The sequence below is a fragment of the Helianthus annuus genome, chromosome 17, assembly GCF_002127325.2.
Source record: "Helianthus annuus cultivar XRQ/B chromosome 17, HanXRQr2.0-SUNRISE, whole genome shotgun sequence".
Lineage (NCBI taxonomy): Eukaryota > Viridiplantae > Streptophyta > Magnoliopsida > Asterales > Asteraceae > Helianthus > Helianthus annuus.
The window spans coordinates 32,256,814-32,268,151 of NC_035449.2; the positions used below are offsets into that span (position 1 = coordinate 32,256,814).

The following is an 11,338-nucleotide window of genomic DNA, read 5'->3' on the forward strand; positions in this document are numbered from 1 at the left end:
GTTTCCAGTTTAGATAGCTTTTCATTTATACAACTCCGTCTACGATGATATATGAATATTAGTACCAATATTGTGACGATTCGAACCGATCAATCCAGTTCGAACAACATTGGTGTCGTTGCCAGTACCGTCGTTTGTTTTTATCGTTTTTAGTTGATGTAAAACACGTGTTGATTTCTATATTGAGTGCATATATTGTACTTGGATTGTAATGAACCAAACCAATACCGATCAAATGTCCGCGATAGTGTACCCCTTAGGAAGGTTGATTTACATCTAGTGAATGAAGGTCACATTTGTTGGTATTTGGTAATTTTTAGTGTTATCGAAATGTGTTTTAGTGTATTGGATTAACTTGTCGATCGAGATAATAGCATTAGTGATTAATCGAGTCAGGTGGTGCGGAAATGCGACTCATTTAACACGAATGTTATTTGGGCCTTGTAATTAACAATAATTTTTTATTCAAATAATTATTGTTGTGTTGGACCCGCTTAATTAATAAATTATATTTTGGGCCTAATTATATTATAATAGAATTAAAAGTCCATCGGTTTTGAGATTAAGTTGTTTCATTTTGTTGAGCCCATGATGGCTGATTTGGGTAACACCTAACAGTCCCAAAGGACTTCCGTTCAAAAAGTCCATCCCATTATTTTATTGGGACTTCGGAATTTCGATTATACAAACGTAAGAAACTTACGATTACAAGTATCATCATCCAAACACACACAGATTCAACCAAATTCAATTCCTTTAAGAGTTTTTGTTTCCGATAAATCATTGCGCGTAACCCGCAAATAGATTTATCTGATAGTTCTTATACGATTTAAAGATTAATACAGTTTTCATCAGAAAATTTGAAATTTCAGTTCAGGTTTCAGGTTTGTTGATTCTTTGAATTCAATGTTCTAGACTACATATACGCTACAAAGAAAAGGTTTGACATGGTAATGAATAAAAAAAGTTAGCACTATGATTGTACAAAGAAATGGTTTTGGCGTATTGATCATGAATCATGCCAAAGAAAAGATTTTGATACAATTACTATGTAATGAGAACAAATGATTCGGTAACTTGTAAAGAGAACGTTAATCATATTTGTTGTGATGAAAAAAGAATGGTTATTAACAATGCCTATTACTTTTGCATGTTAAAGTAACTTCAAGTCTTATACCAACTTTAGTGGAAGAACTAAAAAGTGCAAAAGTTTTTGTCACGTCACTGCCACGTATATAACGGGGCTTTGACTAATCTACCCTTTCACAAGGGTGCAACGGTTTTAATAAAAATTAAATTAAAGAAAAACATAAAAAAATAAAAAAATGTGTGATTGGTTGATTGGGGGTGGACCCTATCAGTCACCCCCTTCACGCTCACCAAGGGAATGGTGGAAAGCCCTTTGGCACCACCCGACATGGAAGAATGTAATGGTTTGACATGGTAATGGCACTGGTGAGGCGGTGACATGGAGGCTTTGGCGCCTCCAGTACACTTGGTCTTCTTAGAACAAAGAAAGAGTTGGAATATACACTATTGTCTGGAAATGTGATTCATTAGTTTTGAGGTAACCTGGAGTGGAACCTATGCAACAATAGTGCTTTTAGGTAATTGTATTGCCATTATGAAAGAATGAAAAGAGAATAAAAATGTGTTTTAATTAACATACTGTTCTGAAAGATACATGTTTGTTAAAAAGAATATTATATGTAAATTTAGACGTTAGAAGTCACGAATGTAAGTTGTGTCATTTTGCGCTCCATGAAAGTTTGTGGCTTCTAGCAACTCTAGACAGGAAAAGGAGTATCAGACATCTGCATAACTGTTTGACAAGAGGAAAGTTGGCATAGTTTAACTCAAGGCCGGCCAAAGCATGGGCTGGGTGGGTGAAGGCTCATGGCCAAAAACCTTTAGGGGCCCACATTTTAATATATATATATACACACACTTTTAACTTGGCCTAAGTTGTTTTAATACTTGGAGCTACAACTATTTTAAAAGACCCAAAATTTAAACTCAAACTAAATAACTATGGTAAAATGGTCCACACAGTTTTGAAAGGCCCAAATTACAAATTCAAATTAAATATACCAATCAATTAATGAGTTTTTACTTTTTATATATGTGATTAATGAGTTTATATTATAGGGCGGATAGGGCCTGGTTTTTTTATCTCATTTAGGACCCATTTTTTTGTTTTTTACATTTTCGGGGACTGGCCTGGTTTAACTCTAATGTAATTAAATAAACGCACATATGGAAGAGTTAATGCTTTTTACATTAGCCTTCCTTTGTGTTGTAGTAAGTACTTGTTCTTATATTGTGAAGAGTAAACCTGACTCTCTGTCGCACTCGGATTGCGGAAGCCGGGTGGGACATGGTGGAGCTTGAAGTAATAAAGGAGGTGGGTGTGGTGTTGTAATCACCTTCTCTGTTCCACATGTTACATGCCTTTGTTGTCTCAAGTACTTTTGGATATGAGAGGTGGGTATGGTGTTGCTTTCATGAATATTTCAAGTTCGTTCGTATTCGTGCTCTTGACAATTTTTATTTATAAGTACTTGTTACAAGTATAGAACTTGTGGTTGGCAATACGTTTGAATAAAGGAGACTGTGGTATATATTTTGACAACACAACACAACACAAGGTAGCATTATTTCATAGTTGCTAAAATTATTGTAATTTTAAAATCTTGTGAATTGTATTCAATCTTTTTGACAAATGAAAGCATGGGATTCTCAAGAAAGAACATGTCTTTAACTGGACATAATTTGTCTATATGTTTGTTTTGTAGATAAGCGTTTGTAATTTTAGTGCAGAGTTATGAGGTTGTTGGATCCTTTTAGCCGTTACACGTGAAATGTCCGTAGCTAATAAATAAAGCTTGTTTGGATCCTTTTAGCCGTTACACGTGAAATGTCCGTAGCTAATAAATTGGAAGTTTTTGCTTCAAATTATGCACGACATGGCTTTCCCGGATAAATGGATTTCGTGGGTTAAAGGTTGCCTTGTGTCAGGCAAGGGCTCGATTCTTGTCGATGGATCCCCGACAAAAGAATTCAAATTTAAACGTGGCCTTAGACAAGGTGATCCCATTTCTCCCTTTCTTTTTATAATCGCGTTGGAAATTATCAATATGTTTATGAAGAGAATGTGTGAAATGGGTTTATTCAAGGGGATTAAACTCCCGAACGAGGGTCCGTTTTTATCACACCTTTGCTATGCGGATGACGTTATATTTATCGGGGAGTGGTCGGATCTTAATGTGCTAAGTCCAAACTGCCTTTTAAGATGGCTAAATTTAGTAACGGGCTTAAAAGTTAATCCTAGTAAAAACAAGCTATTCGGTGTTGGTGTAAATGACGCAGAAGTGACTCGGCTAACTCGGGTCCTAAATTGTGAGAATGGTTCGTTCCCTTTCAACTATTTGGATATCCCGATTGGTGTTAATATGAAGAAGGCCCGTTTTTGGCAACCAATTGTTGATAAATTTAATAGGAAGTTGTCGAGATGGAAAGCGAATCATTTGTCGTTCGCGGGGAGGATGACATTGGCTAAGTCGGTTTTGGGTAGCCTCCCTTCATACTTTCTCTCCCTTTTTTCAGCCCCTAAGGTGATTATTAACAAGCTTGAGAAGATTCGTAGAGATTTTCTTTGGGGTAAAACTAGTACGGGTCACAAAATTAGATGGGTGAAATGGGGTTTGTTAGTTTTCCCTAGGAAAGATGGCGGATTGGGTTTGGGGGGTATTGAGGAGTTTAATCAAGCTATGTTGTGCAAGTGGTGGTGGCGTCTCAAATCGGAGCCTAATCACCTTTGGGCTAAGGTAATTACCGCTATTCATAAGTCCAAAATTGAGAGTAGTTTGATTCCTTTGAAAAGATCTACTCCGGGAGTTTGGAAAGATATTGGAAACGTGGAGGCGAAGCTTTTGAAGAGTTGTATTCGGATTCAAGATAATTTGGTCGCTAATGTTGGGAATGGGTCTTCTATCCGATTTTGGAAGGATGTTTGGCTGTTTTCGCAACCGATTAAAGATATCTTTCCGGATATCTTTAGTTTAGCCAAGTATAAGAATGCTCGGGTTGCGGAGTATGCATCTCTTGGCGAGAACACCGTTCAATGGAGGTGGGATTGGCTGAGAGATCCGATTTCCCTGGATGAATGGCAGCAAATCGGCGGCCTTATGAGCAGGTTGGGTAATGTTAAGTTGACCAACGTCAGGGATGAGTGGAGGTGGAAAATCGGTTCCGGTGATGGTTTTTCTGCAAAACAGGTGCGTCTTGATATTCAGAAGGCCCAAATCGATGTTACAGGAGAGTTCAGGGACTTTTTTTGAAATTCCTGGGCCCCTCCCAAATGTAACTTTCTTCTGTGGAGAGCTATCGGGGGGAATATCGCTTCGAAAGAGGGTCTGATCAGGCGGGGAGTGCCTTTGTCGGACTCGCTTTGTCCTCGGTGTGGGTTTCAGTCCGAGAACCCGGATCACATATTCCTTGGCTGTTTGTGGGCCAAAAGTATTTGGTGGCAAGTGGTTACTTGGATGCGAATAAGCTTCCCTTCAAACTGTAGTAGATTGAAGGATTTTATTGACTTTCTCAAGGATTGTCCGGGCAGCAAGACGTGGAAACGATTGGTGTATACGGTCAGCTTGGCGACTGTTTGGAGAATATGGAGTGCGAGAAATTTGAAATTTTTTGAAGACTCTTTTGTTCCGGTTAGAGAGTCGGTAGAGTTGATCAAAGAGGACGCTTTCTTTTGGATTAACAATCGGACCAAGCTTAAGAATCTGTCATGGATTGAGTGGGCTGATTTCAACATTGTTAATCTGTTGTAATGTTGCTTTTCTGCTGATTGTTTTCCTTTTTGCAGTTTTATGTATGTTTTCCAGTCTTTTGCTGGCTCTTTATATTATATGTATATAAAGTGTTGTTGCCGTTCAAAAAAAAAAAAAAATTGTTGTGAAAATTTGTAAAAAAATGATGTATAATTTTTTAAGTATTTTTTTTTAAAATCATAGTAAATATATCCATTATTTATAGGAAAATTGCATTGAAATAACCTCAATTATTATCTAGGCCGGTAAGAGTCTCAACTAACCAAATATTTTATGATAGTTCCAACTTTTAACTTATTTTCTCTCAACGAGTTTTTCTCCCATTGAGTTCTAACTCAACTAGTTCTTGGTTACATGGACTACCACATAAACAATCCACGTCATCAAAACTTTGCTAGATAAGCAATTTTGGTCATCAATATTTTGACACATCAACAAAAAAACTATAGGTTAGACATCAGTTAGAAAAAGTTCGTTGAGAGAAAATAGGTTACAAATTGGACTGTCACCAAATACTTTGTTAGTTGAAACTGTTGCCGACTAATAGGTAATAGTTGAGATTCTTTAAATCCAAATTCCTTTATTTATATAACTTTGTAAATTTATCGTTGTTTTGTAACAACTAGCCTATCAACACTATAGAGATAAGAAAGAGAGATTGGGGAGATAGATATATCTTATTGATATCTAAAATGGATCACAATATGCCTCTATTTATAGGCTTATAAGATGGGAAGTTAAGTATATGGATAGTCACACAATAAATATATAATAATTCATAACACTCCCCCTTGACTATCCACGTGACAAAATAATATATTATTCATATAATACGCTTGGTGATGCTGCCTCGTTAAAAACCTAGACAGGAAAACCCAGTGGGATAAAACCATAGCTAAGGGAAAAAGAGTGCAGCGCGTATTATTCTCCCCCTGATGATTTAAGCTCCTTGAGTTGACGCATCCCGATGCCATGTACCAATTTCTTGAATGTAGAGGTCGGAAGTGATTTAGTAAACAAGTCTGCCAAATTATCGCTAGAACTAACTTGTTGGACAGTAATGTCTCCATTCTTTTGCAAATCATGTGTGAAAAAGAACTTTGGTAAAATGTGCTTCGTTCTGTCACCTTTGATGTATCCTTCTTTAAGTTGAGCAATGCACGCTGCGTTGTCTTCATGCAAAATTTTCGGTCCCTCATCTCTCGTAGAAATACCACAAGACCCACGAATGTGTTGTATTATACTTCTTAACCAAACACATTCTCGACTAGCTTCATGAATCGCCAATATTTCTGCATGGTTAGATGATGTGGCTGTGATGGTTTGCTTTACAGAACGCCATGAGATAGCAGTGCCTCCACTTGTGAATAAATATCCAGTTTGAGATCTTCTAGTGTGAGGATCAGACAAATACCCTGCATCTGCAAAACCAACCAAACCTGTTGTCGATTGGTTAGTGAAATACAACCCCATATCTTTTGTACCTTGAAGGTATCGAAATATTTGTTTTACCCCATTCCAATGCCTCTTCGTAGGGCATGAACTGTATCTTGCCAATAAATTTACAGAAAATGATATATCTGGTCGTGTATGACTAGCAAGAAACATTAGTGCACCAATTGCACTTAAATATGGTACTTCTGGACCAAGAATTTCCTTTGCATCATTCGGAGGTCGGAATGGGTCTTTCTCGACATCAAGAGATCTTACAACCATTGGGGTACTCAATGGATGTGATTTTTCCATATAAAACCTTCTAAGTAACTTTTCTATGTAGTTTTGTTGATGTACAAGAATTCCACTCTTGAGGTGTTCGATTTGTAACCCGAGACAAAATTTTGTCTTTCCAAGGTCTTTCATTTCAAATTCTCTTTTCAAGCATTCAACCGCCTTTTGGAGCTCCCTTGGAGTTCCAATTATATTCAAGTCATCAACGTATACAACAATTATAACATATTCAGATTCTGACCTTTTTATAAAGATACACGGGCATATTGAATCATTTTTGTAACCTTCTTTCAACAAATACACACTAAGGCGATTATACCACATACGCCCAGATTGTTTTAGCCCATATAATGATTTGTTTAATTTAATAGAAAGATGTTCTCGAGAACTGGATGTACATGAGTTTGGTAATTTGAATCCTTCAGGGAGTTTCATGTAAATATCATTATCAAGTGAGCCGTAGAGGTAGGCTGTCACAACATCCATTAGACGCAGATCAATCCCTTCTTGTATTACCAGACTAACAAGATAACGAAAAGTTGTCGCATCCATCACCGGAGAATATGTCTCCTCATAATCAATCCCAGGTCTTTGCGAAAATCCTTGTGCTACTAATCGTGCCTTGTATCGTACGATTTCATTTTTCTCATTGCGTTTTCGCACAAAGACCCACTTATATCCGACAGGCTTTACACCTTTAGGTATAGGGACTACTTGTCCAAAAACTTCTCGTTTATTGAGGGAATCTAATTCTGCCTTAATTGCGACTTTCCAATTTGGCCAATCATTTCTTTGTTTACATTCCTCCACAGATTTTGGTTCTTGATCCTCATTATTTTCCATTACTTCTAGCGCTATGTTATATGAAAAACTGTCATCGACGTCGATTTCATTTCGGTTCAATACCTTTCTAGACATGATATAATTTATTGAGATCTCTTCATTTTCAGGTACCTGAGGTTCTTCTAGAACCATCATGTCTAGTGTCTCTTCTGGAGACTCTTTTCTTGGCATTATCATTACCTCGACTGGACCATCATTATTTGCTCCTTTTTTCTTTCGAGGATTTTTATCTTTAGAACCGATTGGTCTACCACGTTTAAGACATGCATTAGACTCATTTCCAACATGTGGTTGTCCTTCTGGGACACTTATTTTTACTGGAGGATTAGCAGCTGGTATGTGTGACTTAGTCACTCTTTTTGGGTCAGTAAATGCGTCTGGTACTTGATTTGCTAATGTTTATAAATGAATTATTCTTTGAACTTCTTGTTCACACTCTTTAGTTCGAGGATCAAGATGAGATAGTGATAATTCATTCCAAATTATATTATTAATTTTCAGCTGCTTTTCATCTCCCCCTAATGTTGGGAATGTTGTTTCAACAAAATGACAATCACCAAATCGAGCTGTAAATAAATCACCTGTTGATGGCTCTAAATACTTAATGATCGATGGTGATTCATACCCAACATATATTCCTAACCTCCTTTGAGGTCCCATCTTTGTTCGTTGTGGTGGAGCGATAGGAACATATACGGCACAACCGAAAATCCTTAGATGTGAAATATCTGGTTCCTGACCAAGAACCAACTTTAATGGGGAGGAAGTGTGATAACTCATTGGCCTGATGCGAATTAGTGTTGCTGCATGTAAAATTGCATGCCCCCAGGTAGATGCTGGTAGTTTTGATTTCATAATCGTTGGTCTTGCAATCATTTGAAGTCGCTTGATAAGCGATTCAGCAAGTCCATTTTGCGTATGTACATGAGGTACTGGATGCTCTATACTTATGCCAATAGACATGCAGTAATCATTGAAGGTTTGGGATGTAAATTCCCCAGCATTGTCCAACCGAATTTTCTTTATGGGATAATCAGGAAAATGTGCTCTTAACCTTATTAATTGAGCAAGTAGTCGTGCAAATGCCATATTACGACTTGATAGTAAACTCACATGTGACCATCTAGTTGATGCATCAATTAAGACCATAAAGTATCTAAATGGTCCACTGGGAGGGTGTATAGGTCCACATATATCCCCATGTATTATTTCTAAAAAACTCAAGGATTCTGTCCCTACCTTAACTGGTGATGAGCGAGTGATTAACTTCCCTTGTGAGCATGCAACACATGTAATATCCTTAGATTGAAGAATCTTCTGGTTCTTCAAAGAATGACCACATGAATTTTCTATAATTTTTCGCATCATTATTGATCCGGGATGGCCTAACCGGTCATGCCAAATGATAAAATTTTCTCGGTCCATAAACTTTTGGTTTATGATTGCATTTGATTCAACTGCACCAATTTTAGTACAATACAAACCAGAGGCAAATGCGAGTAACCTCTCTAATATGTGCTTTTTTCCCGAAATAATATTTGTGATTTGAAGGTACTCATCATGTCCTTCACATGTAGTCTCAAGATGATATCCATTTAGACGAATATCTTTAAAGCTTATCAGATTTCTTTGAGACAGTGGGGAAAATAAGGCATTGTTAATTTTGAGCACAGTTCCACTTTGTAGAACTACATGTGCTTCCCCAAAGCCTTCAATTAACTTTGTTTTACCAGATATAGTACCAACGCTTGCCTCTTTCATTGTTAAACTAGAGAAATAATCTTTTTTCTTTAGGATTGTATGTGTAGTAGCACTGTCTATTAGACATACATCTTCACCATTAATATGAAGTTTAGTTGAATACTCCATATGCTTCAAAACAAAATAAAGCTTCATAAATAAAAGTATAATATGGTTCAAACATAACAATTTCATAAAATGCCCCAAAAACAAAGCATAACAAAATCCCAAACAAAATGTCTTAATAAAACATCAAGGAAATAACATAATTTTAAATATAATCATTCATGCATAGGGAAAATTGCAAGCATCCAACTGGTTTGTATCAGCCATGATATCACCAGAATCCAAATTGGCTTGCTCGATAAGGAAATCATCATAATCCAGATTAGTTGCATTACAATGGTCCTTTTCACCACTTGGGACATCAACATTTCCATCTTCATATGTGAAATTTGTCTCTATTCCTTTTTGTTTGTCTTTTATAGATTGTTGGTAAAGCTCTACTAAGTGTCTGGCTGTACGACATGTACCAGCCCAGTGGTTGTTACCACCACATCGATAGCATGCATTAGATGAGGTTCCACTTTTCTTTTTACCTCTTTCATCATTGGATTTCTTTTCATTATCATGCAACTTCTGGTGGGTTCTTCTATTTTTGAATTGAACACCATGATAATTCCCCCGACCATATGCACGTCCACGACCACGTCCATGACCACGACCACGACTACGACCATGACCACGCCCACGTTGATAGCCACGACCACGTCCGTGACTTCCACTTTGGTCATTATATGTTGCCACATTCACTTCTGGGAACGGGGAACCGGACGAGTTTCATGGTTTTTCATTAGTAGCTCATTATTTTGCTCAGCCACAAGCAAACATGATATTAAGTCACTGTATTTGGTGAAGCCCCTTTCACGATATTGTTGTTGCAAGACAATGTTTGAGGCGTGAAAGGTGGAGAATGTTTTTTCCAACATCTCCTTATCAGTAATATTTTCACCACATAGAATCAATTGTGACGTGATTCTAAACATTGCTGAGTTATACTCACTTATAGACTTAAAGTCTTGCAACCTTAAATTAATCCATTCATAACGAGCTCTTGGTAATATTACTGTTTTCTGATGGTCATATCTTTCTTTTAAATTGGTCCATAGGACGAGTGGATCTTTGATAGTGAGATATTCATTTTTCAATGACTCATGAATATGGTGGCGTAAGAAAATCATCGCCTTTGCTTTATCTTGGGTACTTGTTTTATTTCCTTCTTTAATTGTGTCCCCAAGGTTATTGGCATGGATTTCAGCATCCAAAGCCCATGACAAATAATTTTTTCCAGTGATGTCTAAGGCCATAAACTCAAGCTTTGCAAGGTTCGACATGATTAACTATATTAAAGAAATACGCATAGATTAATGCATGTTATCCAAATTATAATCAAATAAAATTTAGTAACCATTATTGACTATAAAATAAAACAAGACTAACAAAATGATAATGTATTTAGACATTACCAATATAAAGTTTGTTTACATATATTTGTATGTGATATGTCCATGCATATATAGATATTAGGTTAGTTAATCGATGGAAGAGGCCAATAATTTGAAATACATATACTTTTTACTTCTTCAAAATTTGCCGCTAAACAGTGATATACTAATATTGCATTGTGATAACATAATAAACAATTGCATATAGTTTATAGATTAATAAGCAAGTAAATATAATCTGGTAATTAATGAACATGTAACCAGTAATGAAATATTAAATTATACTACAAGTGAATTTTATTTATTTATTTTTGTATGTTTTACCAACTTATAATAAATCCAAACAAATAAATATGTAAATTTAAATTACAATACTTAATATAATTAGTTCTATAAGCCTAACAAAACTCATCGGATTATAATAAACTGTCATTTATCATATCTTAATTCTATCTCATAATAATTGGCAGGAATTTTAAAAGAGACAAGCAAGCCCAAGGGGTTAAAGTCCAATTTTATCAAATATATTGCCATTTAATAAGACTCTTAGAATTCATTAAAAACAAAACTTTTGATTGTGAAAGATGGAATAAAGTTCTATGGTTTGACATTAAAAGGAAACAGAAAACCGTTCTCACCTCCTTTTTTTTTAATTAAACAAAAAGGTATAATCAATAATATATA

General features: G+C 36.1%; 1 protein-coding gene across 1 annotated transcript; it reads right to left on the bottom strand.

Annotated features, from left to right (window-relative positions):
* Positions 1-9,434: 9,434 nt before the first annotated feature.
* LOC110924085 lies at positions 9,435-10,543 on the bottom strand. The gene is made up of 2 exons (XM_022168124.1): positions 9,963-10,543; positions 9,435-9,879 (listed from the first exon to the last, which is right to left on the bottom strand). Exons 1-2 carry the CDS (start codon positions 10,541-10,543, stop codon positions 9,435-9,437), a joined length of 1,026 nt encoding a protein of 341 aa, XP_022023816.1.
* Positions 10,544-11,338: the final 795 nt, after the last annotated feature.